The sequence below is a fragment of the Bombina bombina genome, chromosome 1 (assembly GCF_027579735.1).
Source record: "Bombina bombina isolate aBomBom1 chromosome 1, aBomBom1.pri, whole genome shotgun sequence".
NCBI classification, from domain to species: Eukaryota; Metazoa; Chordata; class Amphibia; order Anura; family Bombinatoridae; genus Bombina; species Bombina bombina.
Genome location: NC_069499.1, coordinates 337,777,278 through 337,795,774, shown reverse-complemented (window position 1 = coordinate 337,795,774; position 18,497 = coordinate 337,777,278). Strand labels below are relative to the sequence as shown.

At 34.0% G+C, this 18,497-nt stretch overlaps 1 protein-coding gene across 1 annotated transcript; it reads right to left on the bottom strand.

Annotated features, from left to right (window-relative positions):
- Positions 1–15,462: 15,462 nt before the first annotated feature.
- LOC128657929 (uncharacterized) lies at positions 15,463–17,017 on the bottom strand. The gene is made up of 4 exons (XM_053712356.1): positions 16,861–17,017; positions 16,512–16,586; positions 16,362–16,418; positions 15,463–15,818 (listed from the first exon to the last, which is right to left on the bottom strand). The coding sequence occupies exons 1-4, from the start codon at positions 17,015–17,017 to the stop codon at positions 15,463–15,465; spliced, it is 645 nt and encodes a 214-aa protein (XP_053568331.1).
- Between the last annotated feature and the right edge of the window lie 1,480 nt (positions 17,018–18,497).

Genomic DNA, 18,497 nt, shown 5'->3' with positions numbered 1-18,497 from the left:
TATATATATGTATGTTGTGTGTGTGTATATATATATATATATATATATATATATGTATGTATGTTGTGTATATATAAATATATATGTATGTTGTGTATATATAAATATATATGTATGTTGTGTATATATAAATATATATGTGTGTTGTGTATATATGTATATATATATATATATATATATATATATATATGTATGTTGTGTATATATAAATATATATGTATGTTGTGTATATATAAATATATATGTATGTTGTGTATATATAAATATATATGTATGTTGTGTATATATAAATATATATGTATGTTGTGTATATATAAATATATATGTATGTTGTGTATATATGTATATATATATATATATATATATATATATATATGTATGTTGTGTATATATAAATATATATGTATGTTGTGTATATATAAATATATATGTATGTTGTGTATATATAAATATATATGTATGTTGTGTATATATAAATATATATGCATGTTGTGTATATATGTATATATATGTATGTTGTGTATATATAAATATATATGTATGTTGTGTATATATAAATATATATGTATGTTGTGTATATATAAATATATATGTATGTTGTGTATATATGTATATATATATATATATATATATATATGTATGTTGTGTGTATATATAAATATATATGTATGTTGTATATATATAAATATATATGTATGTTGTGTATATATAAATATATATGTATGTTGTGTATATATGTATATATATATATATATGTATGTTGTGTGTATATATAAATATATATGTATGTTGCGTGTATATATATATATATATGTATGTATGTTGTGTATATATAATTATGTATGTATGTTGTGTATATATATATATATACATATATATATATATATGTATATGTATGTATGTTGTGTATATATAAATATATATATTTGCTTTTCAATCCATAAGGCACTCTCTGATATAGTACTAAATCAATATTTTATTTATTATAACGTTTCAGAGTGGTGCCCCTTCCTTAGACTAAGGGGCATATTTATCAAGCTCCGTATGGAGCTTGATGCCCCGTGTTTCCAGGCTCGCCGGAAACAGAAGTTATGAAGCAGCAGTCTAGAGACCGCTGCTGCATAACCTGTCCACCTGCTCTGAGGCGGCAGACAGAAATCGTCAGAAAACAACCTGATCGAATACGATTGGGATGATTGACACCCTCTGCTAGCGGCCGCAAATCTGCAGGGGACGGTATTGCACCAGCAGTTCACAAGAACTGCTGGTGCAATGATAAATGCAGAGCGCGTATGCTGTCGGCATTTATCGATGTGCAGCGGACATGATACGCTATATCGGATCATATCTGCTCACACCATCATAAATAGGCCCCTAAATGAAGAGATGATTTTGTCACCACCCCGAAAATGTCAGATCAATAACAGATTGATTTAATACTATTATGGAGAGTGCCTTATGGATTTAAATGTTTATATTTAAAGTTATAGTGCACCCCCGACATTGTGAGTGCTTTGCTAAGGAGTGCAAAGTCTGTGCTAAGTATTGAATATATATATATAATTATTGAAAATCTATAGAGACATTAGAATGTGCAATATTTAACAAGGATAAAAACTTGTAAAGTTTTAAGGTCAGTGTAACTTAAAGGGACACTGAACCTAAATGTTTTCATGATTCAGATAGAGCATGCAATTTAAAGCAACTTTCTAATTTAGTCCTATTATCAATTTTTCTTCGTTCTCTTGCTATCTTTATTTTAAAAGCAGGAATGTAAATCTTAGCAGCCAGCCGATTTTAGGTTCAGCACCATGGATAGCGCTTGCTTATTGGAGGCTTACATTTATCCACCAATAAGCAAGCATAACCCAGGTTCTCAACCAAAAATGGGCTGGCTCCTATGCATCACATTCCTGCTTTTTAAATAAAGATAGCAAGAGAACAAAGAACATTTTATAATAGGAGTAAATTAGAAAGTTGCCTACAATTGCATGCTCTATCTGAATCATGAAAGAAAAAAAATGGGTTTAATGTCCCTTTAACATTGGGTTTTCACATACATTCACTCCCCAATTAAAGTTGATTGTCTGGGTGGAGATGCTTGTATAACATAAAAGAAGTTAATTATAAAAACACAGTGAATAGGTGTATATGTTTAAAGCATAGAAAATGTCACTGTCATGAGCCATATTTACCAACTTAAATAAATCTCCATGAATACTAAAGTTAGGGGTGGCTCATATCCATTTGCTAGTTAGCTTGTGTTAATCATTCTAGAGGACCTACTATGTTTGGAAAGTGAAACTCTAGATGGTATTATAATAGGGTTTCTCAGCAGGTAGGGTTGGTCACTGTGAGAGAGAATGGTCAACATAATTGTACTAAGGTCTACTACTTTATGGAAATTGTGTGAGGGATGACTATATCTAATGATAGGGCATTAGGGAAAATGACATGTGACATGAGAGTTAAGTATTGTACTTATCGCCTTCCTCAACAGTCCCTTGTAGAAAGTTGCCTGCTTGCTGCTAGGTGTAGTGGGCCAGCAGATCTGGTAGGACAATGTATACCATTGCAAATGTCTTGCCAAATTGAAATTGTAGTAATGTGCTCCGTTAGGCATCCTATCATATCAGACAGAAAAGTCGTCATTTATAAACAGACACAAGAAATATCCTGGAACAGAGTGCAGATTCAGGTGTAAATATCTGTATCCTAGCCAATGCCAGATTTGTCTGCCGGGGAGCGTAGCACAAAGTATAATGGTAGTCTCAAGACAAGTCCTCCTGTTTGCCAGTGTAGATGAAAGTTGCGATGGCATTTATACCTTGAGACCTAAGCATCTCATATAAAATCCAAAGGGAATAAACTCTCAGATTGTCACGCCGCACCACTCTAGCTGTTGCATCTCCTTCCCTGCTCATTGCCAGGGGCTGTGTCAGGTCCGGTGCGTGCGGTGCTAATGTCATCACCTCACGCTCCTCTCTCCCTGATGCCGGTTATGACGCCTGTGGTGTGAATCCTGTGCCTATGTGAGTCTTTTCAATCGATCTATCACTGCCCAAGTATAGGTGTTACTTTGTGTGCTCCTGGGTGTGATAGATCGTTTGCACTCTGATTGCCTTATTGTTGCTAAACTCTGTTTCAAAGAAAAGTCTCCCGTTAGAGGGCTGCTAGGTGCAGGTATAATAGAAGGAAATTTTGCTATTTATTAAAACTCTCACTGAGATTAGCAACAAAGTTCGGACTGTCTGCACATCCGGATATATGTATTGACTTAGTCGGGCGGTCTTAGCGGAGTAATGGAAATACGTGTAATGGAGATATGTATATAGTATGCGAGAGCCTCTTGGCACCTATTAAAGCAAGCCTGTATGCTGAGTTCAAATGAAAATTCTTATCACGATGTACCTTCTTGGTCCTGCTTCGCCGTCCACAGCTCATCCGTATACCCCAAACACTGCTCCGCTATCCAAGCCGCTCGGTACCTCCGTGGGTCTGTCTGACGTCACTTCCGGTATGTGCCTTCATGTGAATCCGAGTTGCTGATAGGTCCTCCTCGTTCAGCCGACAACCCCACACGCTGCTTGTGCTTCTTGGTGGTGCCGAGTCCCGCTTGGTAAGAAAGTCAATCCAAAACAAGCGAATAAACCAGGCAGGACTGCAAGGCACTTACGTGAAAACAATTTGTGTGCTTTATTGGAAAATGTTTAAAACATCCATAACAGAGCCTGACAGCTCCAAGACAAAGTGTCTTATGCGTTTCGGCTTAGGATAGCCTTACTCATAGACATAGCTATGACCCGGAACTACCGACTCATCACGTCCAATGCATTGCTACATGCACGCAGCAACCATGCAAAGCACACAGGCTTTGGCCTAGCTAAAGGGCAATTTATGCGAATTAAACGCAATTGCACCAATGAAGCTGATTTCTTGAGAGAAAGTGAGGCCCTCAAATCTCATTTATCAGAAAGAGGGTATGCAACCAAAACTGTCAATAGGGCATTTCTAGAGGTAACCAGAATGGATAGACGTAATATGTTGGAAAACAATACAATTGGGGTACAATCAAGGACTTTTGATCAGTCCAAACCCCTTTTTGTTACTACATACAGCTCCCAATTTGACCAAATTTGCAACATAATAAATAGACACCTTCCTATCCTGACAGCAGAGGATAGTCTGAAAGATTATGTGAGCAAAGGTTGCAAATTTTCTGCCAGAAGGGGCTGTACCTTATCCAACATACTATCTCCAAGTATGCTAAAAAACAAACATCAGTAGCCAGCAGTTGGCTCAGTGTCAAAGGGCACTATAAATGCCATTTCTCTAAGTGCATTGCATGTGGTCACACCAGAGTTACTAAAACTTTTCAATCAAAAGTCACTCATAGAGTGTTTGACCTTTTCAGCTGCACCAATTGTCTCTCCTCTAATGTTGTCTATCTTGTGGAGTGTACATTATGTAACAAGCAATATGTTGGGTGCTCCACCAGAGAAGTACGTTCTCGAATAAGGAAGCACCTCAACAATATTGATAATGGTGCTGAAGTATCTGATTTGGCTAGAAATTTCATCAATGTGCATGAGAAAAATGTCAAGAGCTTTGTTTGGCAGGTCATTGAACACATTAGGTCCCCAGAGAGAGGAGGGGACACTACGAGTAAATTAATGTACAAAAAAGCATTCTGGATCTTCCAGCTTAAAACTAGAAAACCCTATGGTTTTAATATCGAGGGTGATGTTATCAATTTCTGGAAGAGAGAAAAATAGAATAAAACAAAACAGCAAGCCCTTTAACAGTTAAGTCAGTCTATCAACAATTATTTAGTTTTACTATTAAGTATCTAGACCAGTAAGCATATCCCTGGATTTACTTCTATTACACAACAGAGATTTTAGGAGCTTTTTACACACAATAGAATATACAAGTTAATTGAGCCTTAGAAATAGTATTATATGTAACACAACATTTATGACCACTTTTTATTTTTATCTTTTCATTTTCTGAGCTGTGAACATAGTGTATGGTTTTGGTCATTTCAATCTCATGCATACTTGAATCAACCAACAAATATATGTTGAAGCTTGCAATTTTTAACTTAAGGTTGTTAATAATTAGCGCTAACCAATATTCAGGGAATTATTTAATGTTTATAGTAGGTATTATCCCCAGTAGTTAGCTCTATGCTAGATTACCCATTTTTTTCTCAAGTTTGACCAGAAGGTCCTTTATGTTTATGTAGATGTCCTCCTCCATTTGCGCAGTCATATTTGTACTGCAGAACCCGGATCACCAGGGGGGGGTTGTTGAGAGCTCTGTGGGTAGGTCGCTGCCCGGAGTGTCAATGGTCTAGATTTAGGTTGAAAAGTCATAAACTCAGCAAAATCTATGTTATAGCGCTCAGTATGGTGTCATGTACCCATTTATATAAGAATCATAAGTAGATGATGTTGCTGTTAATAGATAATCGTCAGATTAACTAAGGCTCATCTCCAGCCATAGATTGTGCGACCAGTCAGGCCACCGCCTAGACACGCCCCCGCCTAGACACGCCCCCCCCTAGAATATCGCAATTAGGGAAGAGAAAATATACAGTTTCCAATAGATTTTTAAATGAAATAACACCTTGACATTTTTTCAGTTATGTTTCTGTGGGACTAATGTTACATTTCACTATAACAAATGTAACAATGAAATATGTGAGAATCAGCATTTGAAGATTACTTTTAATACAGCAAAATGTTGTTAAAAACAACAAATGTCAGAATATTACTCATTAATTTAGATGAATGTAATTAACAAAGAGTTAGTACATGATTGCACTTGTTATATTTTTCACCAGATATTGCAAAACACCTTAACTCTATTTCCAGTGACCCCCTTTCCATGTATTCAGAGGTGTCCTATAAATTCTTAAAGTATGAGTTCTACAAAATAGTGACATTTTTTAATTCAAATTTCAAAGATTGTATCCTTTGTTTACTACAGTCTTACAGTATTTGGATAGTTTGTAGTGAATACACTTAGCGCCTGCTGGGAGGGACCTTTGCTCTGGTAAATAGACTCCTAGTGTCTATTGAGAAATGAATGTGAGATGTGTAAAAAACCAAAGCGCCACTAATAAAGGCCAGGTCTGAATGATCTTGCAATAAGTTATAATCTTACTCAGAATTATAAAAATGGAATATGTAACATTTATTTACTGGCATATATAAAAAACAGACAACATGGATCCTTGTGAAATAATTAAAAACACAAAAAACTAATTTAAAATACAATGAATACAGTAAATTGTGTAGAGACCGGCAGATTCTTATATAGTATTCCTTCTAGAAACAATACAGATTCTGTACATAAAACCTTAACATTTCTATATTTATGACTTTTTTGATGAATAAAAGCAATTTGAACCTTGTGTCTCGATGAGTCTTAAATACGGATATTAGCTCTCTGTAGCGAGTGTTAGACAATTGTCTATTATGTCATTCAATAAGATTTTATGTGGACCGCACTGTATGCATTAGCTGTGTGCTAGGTCTGGCTAATGTCTGATAATATGCGTGACCTGCTAGGTGGCAATAAATTGCGATGGTAGAAATGGGTGTTTATGCACTAACTATGTATTTAACATAGATCGTAAACTTGTGATAAGTATAATGGTGATATGTATAAAGTCTTAAATATGGATATTGTCTCTCTGTAGCGGGTTTTAAACAGTTTCCTATTATGTCATTCAATAAGATTTTAGGTGGACCGCACTGTGTGCATTAGCTGTGTGCTAGGTCTAGCTAATATGTAATAATATGCATAACCTGCTAAGTGGCAATAAATTGCGATGGTAGAAATGGATGTGTATGCACTAACTATGTATTTAACATAGATCGTAAACTCGTGATATATATAATGGGTGATTGTCAAAGTGGGGAATCAAGTGCCGATGTCACTACAATGTTGAAAAACGTGTGCTGTGCAACAACGGTTACAAAGAAAATTTGTGTTATGTGCAGCAAAAAAATTACAATGTGACACATAAATAATCTCAATAGTGCGTAGAGTTCATAAAAGATCCTAAAGTTGAAAAGTGTTCGTTTTCATCCAAATACACAAAATGAAACAAAAAAGGAAAAAAGAAAAAATATGTCCGTGTCCTTGGGTGTATAAAAATATGCGGTGATCAACCAAAAAATGAAAAAATTTAAAATCAAGTAAAAAATATATTCAAATCGTGAGAGATGTGATATAAAAAATATAAGTTCCACAAGTCTTATGTGTAATATCCTTAAAACTTTTTAAAGCCTGCGATCATGGAATTTTAAGCAATCCAGATAATCTGGGTCCCTCTTCTTAGATACCAATAGTGTATAAACTTTTCTAGATGACCGTCCCCAAGATATCCCTAAAATGGAGAGAAGAAATACACAATAGTGCAGAGTGTTTTTGTTCCCTTATTATAATAGGAGTAGTACTCACCAGCCGACGCGTTTCGGTCTTACCTAAGACCTTTATCAAGACTGGTATGTGATGTATAATCTGGTCTTTTATACCGTAGCTTTAACCGGTTTCTTTAGTGAACCGGACATGTTTAATTACATTACTTCCGGTTTTCCATTAAACATTCTCTAAATATAACTTCAGTTAAAAGTCCTTACAGGATTTCTTATATTCTAGGAGTTATTTTAAAACATATGTCATTAGTTGTATTTGTATATATCTTATTAGTTGTGTTGGTGGTTCATTCAGACCTGGCATTCCTCTTGTGGGGTTTGTGTTTATATTAGGGGTATTCTGATGTGTTAAAAGAGGTTTCATTCTTTTTTAAAACAATACGATCATACTTTTTTAAACAATACGATCATAGGATCGTTTCTTTTGTATTTATTTACATGTGTTACAATTTCTTCCTATTGGTGCTTTCAGCGTGTGATGTAACGCTGCCATTGGTTAATTCCAGAGGTGTGTGAAAAGTGCAATGCACTCCTTGAAGCTTCTATTGGTTGATATCAGGTTGATATCAGGGGTGTGTGAAAGCTGGTTAGTTTTTTAGATGTATTAGTATTTTTCTCTATATCGCTAATTTCGGTGGGGTATAGGAAACGGATTTATCTCCTTTGAGAAATTGCTTAATAACTGCTGTTAGTTGATGTTCGGGATGTGTGAGGAGTAGTTATACTTAGGGCAAGATTTATCAAGCACCGAATATGAAAATTCTCATATTATTCTCATAAAATGAAAGTTAACATTATATCGACATATTTATTAAAGTTGATGCGCCAGAAAAGTCTCTATTTCTCTGATATGCGAATAAAGTGACTTATGTTCACTCGCAAGTTTCGAATTTTGAGAATCAATTGTCTGGAAATGCCTAATACTTCTATTACATGTATACCCTTTTCATACACGCCCTTTTTTATTCGCAATTATCTTGTATTTATCAAAATTGTCGCATGTCATATTCACTTTTTCTATATTCACCAATTTTGAGGTTGCGAGATAGTGGAAAAGCGCAAGTAGTTGTTTTTGGTTCTTGTTTGCAATGGAAAATTTCCTTTTTCTTGCGGTTATTGCTGTTTCTCGAAACAGAAGTCGCCCACAACAGGTCGCAGAGCAAGATGCGGATCCAGAAACAAGAAGAAGGGTTCCAAGAATTTTTCGTTTAAGAATTGGTTTGGAAGCCCTTTCTGACCACGAAATAAAAAGAAGATTCCGACTGAATAGACAGTCCCTAATTAATTTGTATCATCTAATTGAGGCTGATATCGACCCAAAGACAGGAAGGACACATGCTCTTCCAGGAATGATAAAATTATTGGCAGTTATCCATTTTTTGGCTACTGGGTCTTTCCAATCTGTCAGTAGTATAGTTGTGGGCCTCAGTCAACCTTCTTTTTCAAGGCATCTGACACATGTGCTCAAAGCTATTTTGAAGCATTTAAAATTATTTATTCATTTCCCTACTAATGCTGAAGGTTGGCAAAGTTTGAAGACTAATTTTTTTAAAGTTTCCGGTATGCCCAATGTCTTAGGCGCTATTGATTGTACACACATCCAATTGAGACCTCCGCAACACAAAGAGGAGCAGTTTAGAAATCGGAAACATAACCATTCCTTAAATGTACAAATGGTTTGTGATGCAAAGCTCAAAATAATGAGTGTCCGCTCAAATTTTCCTGGGTCATGTCATGACTTTTATATTCTTCAACAGTCGGCACTTTATCGGATGTTTGAGTCGGCAGAGATGCCTGATGGATGGCTATTAGGTCAGTATGTATATTATTCCTTTATTTGATAGTCTATTTCACATTTTATTTTTGACTTTTTCTTATTTTATTGTAAATGTTTTCTAATTTATTTACAATCTTTTTCTTTGTTAGGAGACAGTGGATATCCTTGTCGGCACTGGCTCATGACGCCATTCACAAATCCAAGAACCGACGCTCAGAAAAAATATAATGATGCTCATCGGAGCACTCGGTCAGCCATTGAGCGCACCTATGGTTTATTAAAAACTAGATTTAGGTGTCTAGATAGATCCGGTGGAGTGCTGCAATATGACCCGTGCAAGGTATCAGATATCATTTTGGTGTGCTGCATTTTGCACAACATAGCGCTGCAAGATGGAGATGTGGATGTCACTGTCCTCAGTAATAATGAAAACAATGAAGATCTTGATGCTTCAAGAGATTCCACCGCTGGTGGAGTCGAAGTTCGGAATAGCCTTGTTGCTAGATATTTCTCATGTTAGTATATTTTATTCTAGTTTTAACCAATACCTTTTTTAATTAGTCTGTGCTTTTCCCCTTTTAAAATTTATATATATTTTTTTTCTTTTTAAAGGAATCAAATGCGGTTTAAAGAAAATAGAGAAGAATGAATCCAGTTCAAGCCCTATCGATTTAATTTTTTTGTTAATCGTTCATTAAAAAAAAATCGTTAAATACATATTTTTTTTGGTCATCTTGTTATTTTTTGGACAAAAGCATCATGGTTAAATTAATTGGTTTTCCGCTACAATCTTCAAATAATTAGAATAATATTTGATTGCCTATATGGATCTTAAAAGTTGAATTTTCACAATAATGTCCCTTTAACCCTTCATTTTATCAATCATCAGTTTTTGAAGAAAATAAAATTTGAAAAGAATACCAAAAGAACAAACCTGAATTGTTGATAATTTTTTTTTTTGTTTTTTTTTTTTTTTTAACGAAAACCCCTATCTGAATCTTGAAGGTTTATTTCTTTTATGACTGTCCCTTTAATGGGTTAATGTTTTGCAGACAACAATATACTGTTTCAAATACTATATTAAGTGAATGTGCTATTACTATCCAATTTTTAACGTTCGCTTTATATACTATTTAAGGCAGTATATTGTTGCCTGGAAATCATTACCCATTAAAGGGACAGTCATAAAAGCAATAAACTTTCAAGATTCAGATAGTGCTTTTCATAAACCAAAAAAAATATTAAAAACAATTCTTTTAGGTATCATGTGACAGCCATCAGCCAATCACAAATGCATCTACATATATGCTGTGAACTATTGCACATGCTCATTCGGAGCTGGTGACTCAAAAATTGAAAATATAAAAAGACGTTGCACGTGTTGTTTCTTGAACTAAATGACCAACTTTCTATTTTACTCCTATTATCATTTTTTCTTTGTTCTCTTGCTATCTTTATTTGAAAAAGAAGTCAGCCAAGCTTTTTTTTGTTTTCAGTAGTCATGACAGCACTTTTTTATTGGTGGATGAATTTATCCACCAATCAGCGAGGACAACCCAGTTTGTTGCCCAAAAATGGGCCGGCATTTAAACTTACATTCTTGCATTTCAAATAAAGATACCAAGAGAAAGAATAAAATTTGATAATGTGAGTAAATTATAAAGTTGATTTAAAGTTCATGCTCAATGTTAATCACAAAAGAAATTTTTTGGGTACATTGTCCCTTTAAGTACATCTTAACATCAAATATCTTAAAGTTATGCTGCATCATATTCAATTGTTTAAACATTTTTTTATATGATGTCCCTTTAAAATAATGGTGTAACCAATACTGTTATATTAAAGGTCCATTATATACAAATGTACAAACACAAAAACTTTAAAATTGTTGAATGTGTTATATATGGATTAGCTACCATTGTTAAACAACAAACATTCATGTTTTGTCTGTCCCTTTAAAATCAACAATAATATGTCTAATAATTTATGGCAAAAAAAAAATTCATAGACAGTGCAGGAGAAGAGCATCCTTTTATGATGGAGGAAAAGAGCATTCTTGTCTCTTTAGTGCTTTGTCTTACATAAACATATTTATAAAATAAACATAATAATTGAAAAAAAAAATCCCTCAGTTAAACATTATTATTAAAAGCCATAAGCAGCATTAATACTAATAACAATGATGCAAAAATATTTATTTAAGTATCCATAATTTTTCAAAAGTACATTAAATGTCTAAATTATAGACTATAAAAACAACCAAAAAAAACATGAGCCAATAAAAGCGCATGTTTTCCTATTTTTGGATCAGAGTGTAAAATGCCTTTTGCCAGGAAGCCCAAATTCACTCTTGGAGAGCTGATTATTATTACTGCTTTCATGAGGAAATATTTCCCAAAAAGAATTGGGGGCGTATATGGGGTCATTCAAGACCAGCGAAATATAATTTTGTCCGAAATGACCCGTAGAGTCCGCAGAGTCGCTGGGTTTAGACGGACCCAGCGCGACTGTCTTAAGCGCTTTTCGGACCTAAGCCGAAGGGACAAAGAATTAAAACGATCGATTATAAGATTTCTTAGAGAATGTAAGTATAATATAAGGATAAATTATTTTCCGTCCACTAAGAATTAAATATATATTTGAATCAAGGTATATGTTAAATTCTATTATATTTGATTAAATTTGTTATTTTAGTTTACACTATCAAGAAATGTTTTTATTATGCCCCAAGAAAGGATCCCAAAAAAAATGTTTCAACTTTGTAAAAAATATTTATATACATTATTAAAAAATGAAAATGAGTTATACTTATAGAGTGCGCAATAACGCAATAGCGTTTGTGCCACATGACTTTATCTTTTTGCTTGCGCCCCAAAAAGGTATCGTGGAACGCCTGTTATTATGCCCCTTGAAAGTTTCCAAAAAAACTGTTGCAACTTTAAAAGAAAATTTATAAACATTATGGTTCTTGCTACTGAAAGTTATAATTATATAGTGCGCAATAACGATTGCCACATGACTTTTCATTTTTTTCTTGTGCCCCAACAAAGGTATCGTATACTGTTACTATGCCCCAATAAAGGGTCCAAAAACAATGCACTTTCATCAAATATTGCTAATTTGTGTTCTCGAAAATGAAAGAAAATTATACAGTGCGCAATGATTGGCACATGACTTTTTCTTTTTTGCTTGCGCCCCAAAAAGGTATCGTGGAACGCCTGTTATTATGCCCCTTGAAAGTTTCCAAAAAAACTGTTGCAACTTTAAAAGAAAATTTATAAACATTATGGTTCTTGCTACTGAAAGTTATAATTATATAGTGCGCAATAACGATTGCCACATGACTTTTCATTTTTTTCTTGTGCCCCAACAAAGGTATCGTATACTGTTACTATGCCCCAAGAAAGGGTCCAAAAACAATGCACTTTCATCAAATATTGCTAATTTGTGTTCTCGAAAATGAAAGAAAATTATACAGTGCGCAATGATTGGCACATGACTTTTTCTTTTTTGCTTGCGCCCCAAAAAGGTATCGTGGAATGCCTGTTATTATGCGCCTGGATACATTCTTGGGGCACAAGTAAAAAGAATGTCATCTAGCAATAACGCTATTGTGCACTATATAATTGTTTTTAACAAAAGGAAATCTTAATTTTATATATATATATTTTTGTTTATTGGATCAGACAGGAGAGAAAAAACAAACAAAAGATGCCCTAAATATCTGAGGACTATGGAGGTTGTTAGTGATGAAACTTCCGGATCACCACCGATGCCCACAGTCACACTTGAAAATAGACAGATTACTGTAATTGAAAAACCTTTCGAAGAAAATACAGAAGGTATGGTAAATTTTGTTACACTTTTTTAGACACTCAGTAATTGATTACTCATATATAACCAAAAGTGTTTCACTTACATTTTATTTGTATAATACCCGTGAAATAATGTCCACAGATTTATTAAAATTACAACAAAGATAAATAGGTAATAAAGTTAATGTACAATGCTCTCTCTCTATCTCCCTCTCTTTTGATGTCTCTCTCTCCCGTTCTTCTGCTCTCTCTCTCCCCTTTCTCCCCCCTCTCTTTTGCTGTCTCTATCCCCCCTCTCTCTTGATTTCTCTCTCGCCTTTCTCCCCCCTCTCTTTTTCTGTCTCTATCCCCCCTCTCTCTTGATTTCTCTCTCGCCTTTCTCCCCCCTCTCTTTTGCTGTCTCTCTCCCCCCTCTCTCTTGATTTCTCTCTCCCCTTTCTCCCCCCTCTCTTTTGCTGTCTCTCTCCCCCCTCTCTCTTGATTTCTCTCTCCCCTTTCTCCCCCCTCTCTTTTGCTGTCTCTATCCCCCCTCTCTCTTGATTTCTCTCTCCCCTTTCTCCCCCCTCTCTTTTGCTGTCTCTCTCCCCCCTCTCTCTTGATTTCTCTCTCCCCTTTCTCCCCTCTCTCTTTTGCTGTCTCTCTCCCCCCTCTCTCTTGATTTCTCTCTCCCCTTTCTCCCCCCCTCTCTTTTGCTGTCTCTATCCCCCCTCTCTCTTGATTTCTCTCTCCCCTTTCTCCCCCCTCTCTTTTGCTGTCTCTCTCCCCCCTCTCTCTTGATTTCTCTCTCCCCTTTCTCCCCCCTCTCTTTTGCTGTCTCTCTCCCCCCTCTCTCTTGATTTCTCTCTCCCCTTTCTCCCCCCTCTCTTTTGCTGTCTCTATCCCCCCTCTCTCTTGATTTCTCTCTCCCCTTTCTCCCCCCTCTCTTTTGCTGTCTCTCTCCCCCCTCTCTCTTGATTTCTCTCTCCCCTTTCTCCCCCCTCTCTTTTGCTGTCTCTCTCCCCCCTCTCTCTTGATTTCTCTCTCCCCTTTCTCCCCCCTCTCTTTTGCTGTCTCTATCCCCCCTCTCTCTTGATTTCTCTCTCCCCTTTCTCCCCCCTCTCTTTTGCTGTCTCTCTCCCCCCTCTCTCTTGATTTCTCTCTCCCCTTTCTCCCCTCTCTCTTTTGCTGTCTCTCTCCCTATCTCTACTCGCTATGTATTTTCAGCTCTCTCACACCCGGAAACGCCAACCTCACACCACCCTCACACCCGATCAGCACTAGCAACGATTACAGGTCTCTACTGCGCATAACAGCTTTTGAAAAACAGAAAATGCCTATATTATATAGATATATTTTTTTTTAGTTATAGAAGCAGCAGTAGAAATTAGAACGGAAGAGCCAGATTTTGTTCTACCTATCCAAAGACCAAAAATAACAGTAGAACATTCTTCGGACTCCGATTCTGTGTGTTTTGAAGGTTGGTTTTGGTATTTGTAATATAATGATTTTGCTTTTCTATAAGCATCTTTATTTGAATATGGTAATCCGTTTCATTAATTTGTTTTATTCCTAGATGATGTTGAAGCCGAAGATTCTACTTCCACAAGAAACATTGGTACACGTAAGTACAAATTATTTACATTTGTTTTTAGCCATAATTATTATTTTGTTTTTATAAATATATATATATATATTAAAAAATTTATACATACATATATATATATATATATTTATTAACAAATATTTATACATTGTAGGATGTTCGTGGAAATGTTCTTTATACAAAACGCATTTGGATACAGCCTAAAATTTGAAACATCTTTCTAATTTACTGATATTGTCAATATACAAACTTAGATAATTGGAGTAAATTATAAAGTGTATTCCAATTCTCAGTTCTATATGAAGCATGTAATGTTGATTGTCACATTAATATATATTATAAACTTCAGTTTATAAAAATTGGACAAAATGAATGTTAAATCTTACTAACAATTTTTTTAATAAATTTTTTTATCTTTAAAAGAGGTTGTGGAAGAAGAACTTGGACTCATCTCAAGAGAGACCATAATCGCCGAATTTGATCGGTTAGAAGTAATGATGCATAGCATAACAAGAAGCATCCAAAATTTTAGAAGAGCCATAACGGATCAAATGTATTAAAAAAAAAAAGAAAAAAAAAAAACCCTGAAAATTTAACTTTCTATGTTTCAATTATATTTGCATTTTTGGTTTAGTTTCTATTAAAAATTAATATATTATAATATATGTGTCTGTTATTTTTTAAAAAAGGTAAAGATTAATAATAGAGAAATACATTCAAACGGCATTAATAGTTTTTAATTTAACATATGATATGTTATAAATCATAACCAAAATTTATACATTAACTGTTTAAAAAACAAAAAAAACATTTTAAGAAAACCCACCCAAAAAAAAATCAATGATTCTCAATTCTTGTTTGTAAAATATTCACTAGTAATGCAAGCAACCTATTTGTCTCTTGACGTGCAAGTAAACTCTGCCTGTCAATTTCCAAGCGTTCACTTTGCAGGTCACTCATCTGTTGAAAAAAAGCCCTTTGTTCATTCTGAAAATTTGTGGCTAATTGCAGAATGTTAACCAAATTTACTGATATTGCCTCTTCAGTTGGTGCTTGTGCTTCTTGTTGGATATCTTCGTGTACATCTCCAATTTCTTCTTCTGGTACTTCTACATTTGTACTTGAGGAATGTACAGGAGATGTCTCCTGTATTGGTTGTAAATTCAGAACGTATTCAACATTTTCTGAATCATCTATAATAAAGATAAACAATAATTTCATTTTTACAATGCCACCTATTATAGATTACTATCATCTTTAAATGAAAATATGAAAATTAAATTTAATATTGATGAGATTTTAAAAGGGCAGAATACACATGTATCAGCATCTTTAAAGTATAATATTCCACAACAATTACATTCAAATTTTGTAATTGCTGGATATAAGCAAATTACAATTTCAATACAATTGTCAGCTTTTGTTAATTCTATTGCTATCTGTATGTTATAAGCTGGAATGCAATTCTTAAAGCATCCATCATATTTTAGTTTCAGCACCATGGTCAGTGGTTCCAATAAACAAGCACTAACCATGGTGCTGATCCTAAAATGGGATGGATGCTAAGATTTACATTCCATCTTATAAAATATAGATAGCAATATAATTAATAAAATATGAAAAATGTAGTGAAATTGTAAGTTGCTTATAATTTCATGCTGTATCTGAATCTACAAAAAAAAAATGTCTTATAATGTTTTAATATGATTTGCACACAAAAAAAAATGTTGCTTTACCTTCAAAAAGGAGCAAAGTTTCCTCTCCTTCAATATTCTGTTCATTATGATTCTCTTCTTTAAAAAATAAATAAAAAAAAATTAAAAAAATTATAAAGGCAAAATACATATAGCACACTCTTGAGGGACAATATAGGCACAAATACCTACCAACTTCTTGCAGGACGCTGCTGCAAGCGGCAATCTCTGTTAATGCATGAGCATCTGATTGTGTAGGTGGGGATCCTAAAAAAAAAAAGGGTGCACAAAATTGGAAATATATTACTGCATTATTTAAGTTACTTCCATTACAAACAAAAAGTGAAAAACAGATTGAACATCAAATGTGCTTTTCAACAAAAGTTTCAAAGAAAACAAAATTAAATATTAATATAAGGAAAAAAATTGTATTTGAAATCAATCACCAGTAATGAGTGAGGAGAATGAAAACATTTATCAATTTCAATTAGGATTTAAATACTTCATTAGCAATATAAATATAATAATAATAATAGTTTACCTGCATAATCGTCTGTGTCTCCTTGCACTTCAATTCCCTCCACAACCTCAGGCCCCATCAAATTAAGAACTTTCTTCTCATACTCCATTAGATCAGCAGTATATCCTGGACCACCTCCTGTACCTCTTGCTGAACGTTTTTCTTTGCATAATTTCATTTTAATTATTCTTTTTATATCCGAAAAACGTTTTTTTACAATTATTTACATTTTTGGGGTTTATACCCTGTGCAGATACCTCCTGGCTTATATCTTGCCATATCTGCCTTTTACGTGCCATAGGTGTCTGCCTGCTTCTACAGCCTAGCAGGACATCATAGTGATTTAAAATTTTGTCTACAAGAACATTGTTTTGAGATAGGCTAAAATGTATATTTCGACCACCTTTTGTTTTGCTGGCAGTTGATGCGTTTTCCTGTAGGCCAGCAGCAGACATAATAAATAAATAAATAATTTAATATATAAAAAAATATATCAATTATTTTTTGGATTAAAAATTATAAATATACAAATAAAAAAAAAAATTGGAGTAGAAAAATATTGATATATTAATAAATACGATATATATATATAAATCTCTGTAAATATATTGCACCAAAAAAATAAATAAAAATATATATTATGAAAAAGAACAATGAAAAGAAGATAGTTTTAGCGACCAAATGAGGGCAACTTTACAGTGTGCAGAAGCGCCAAAAAAGGGGCAGAATAAAAAGAACTTTAATCATAAATAAGAAATAACAAGAATAAACAATCACGTGTTTAATTTCTTTTATTTTAATAGGACAATAACAATAATAACAATGAAACTATTCCCGGAAGTAAAAGTCATGATAATTACTTCCGAGTGATAAATAAAGTGAAAATCATCGTATTCTCCAAGAAACTATACTAGTCATTCGCTTGTCATCGCAAAAAACTTTTGCACGAAATTTGTCTCAACAATATTAATAAATATTGGCGAATAATTGGATTTCGGAAATTGCGAATAGCTACGAAAATTTCCGCGACTTTTTTTGCGCATTTTTTCGGAGCTTGATAAATCTTGCCCTTATTCCTTGTAAAATAGAGATCTTGCTTACATTGATCGTGCTTAGATAGAGGCATATGCGCCTAAAAGCCCCAGGGTTTCTTACGTGTGGGACATTAACTCTGTGTATGTGCGTTACATAACAGTAAGATGTAGAACATTAACTATATATGTACGTTTCATAACAGTGAGATGATGACTGATACTTAGTCAATCGATGATGCTATAGCTAAACTTAAATAATTCCATAATAAAAAACAAAGAGACCAGAGGTTGTGAATATGTATGAGATTCACATTTAAATGAATCAACTTTCTGATAAGTGTAACGGATAATGTTTATATGAGGCTAATATTTTAACCATATGACTCTATAGGTGAGGCTAGTCTTATTAACCCTAACTCTAATCCCTGTAATGAAATAGCAAATGGATAGGGGACCCATATTCAAATGGATTAACTCATTATATAACATATATGGTTTAAAATTACTTTTACGTAGCTGTGAATTCACAATATAATGCTATAGGTTATAACTAATTTTGTCGGTGGTCCCCGTAATGGGGGATATATAACATAGCTAGTTGATAAAACACTTTTTCGTAGCTCC

Excerpts from the sequence above, each read along its gene's own strand:
- LOC128657929 (XM_053712356.1), bottom strand. The coding sequence starts at position 17,017 with ATGAAATTATGCAAAGAAAAACGTTCAGCAAGAGGTACAGGAGGTGGT. Across the intron at positions 16,419-16,511 it reads CAGCGTCCTGCAAGAAGTTG|AAGAGAATCATAATGAACAG; the intron begins GTAGGTATTTGT and ends TATTTTTTAAAG. Across the intron at positions 15,819-16,361 it reads AACTTTGCTCCTTTTTGAAG|ATGATTCAGAAAATGTTGAA; the intron begins GTAAAGCAACAT and ends TCTTTATTATAG.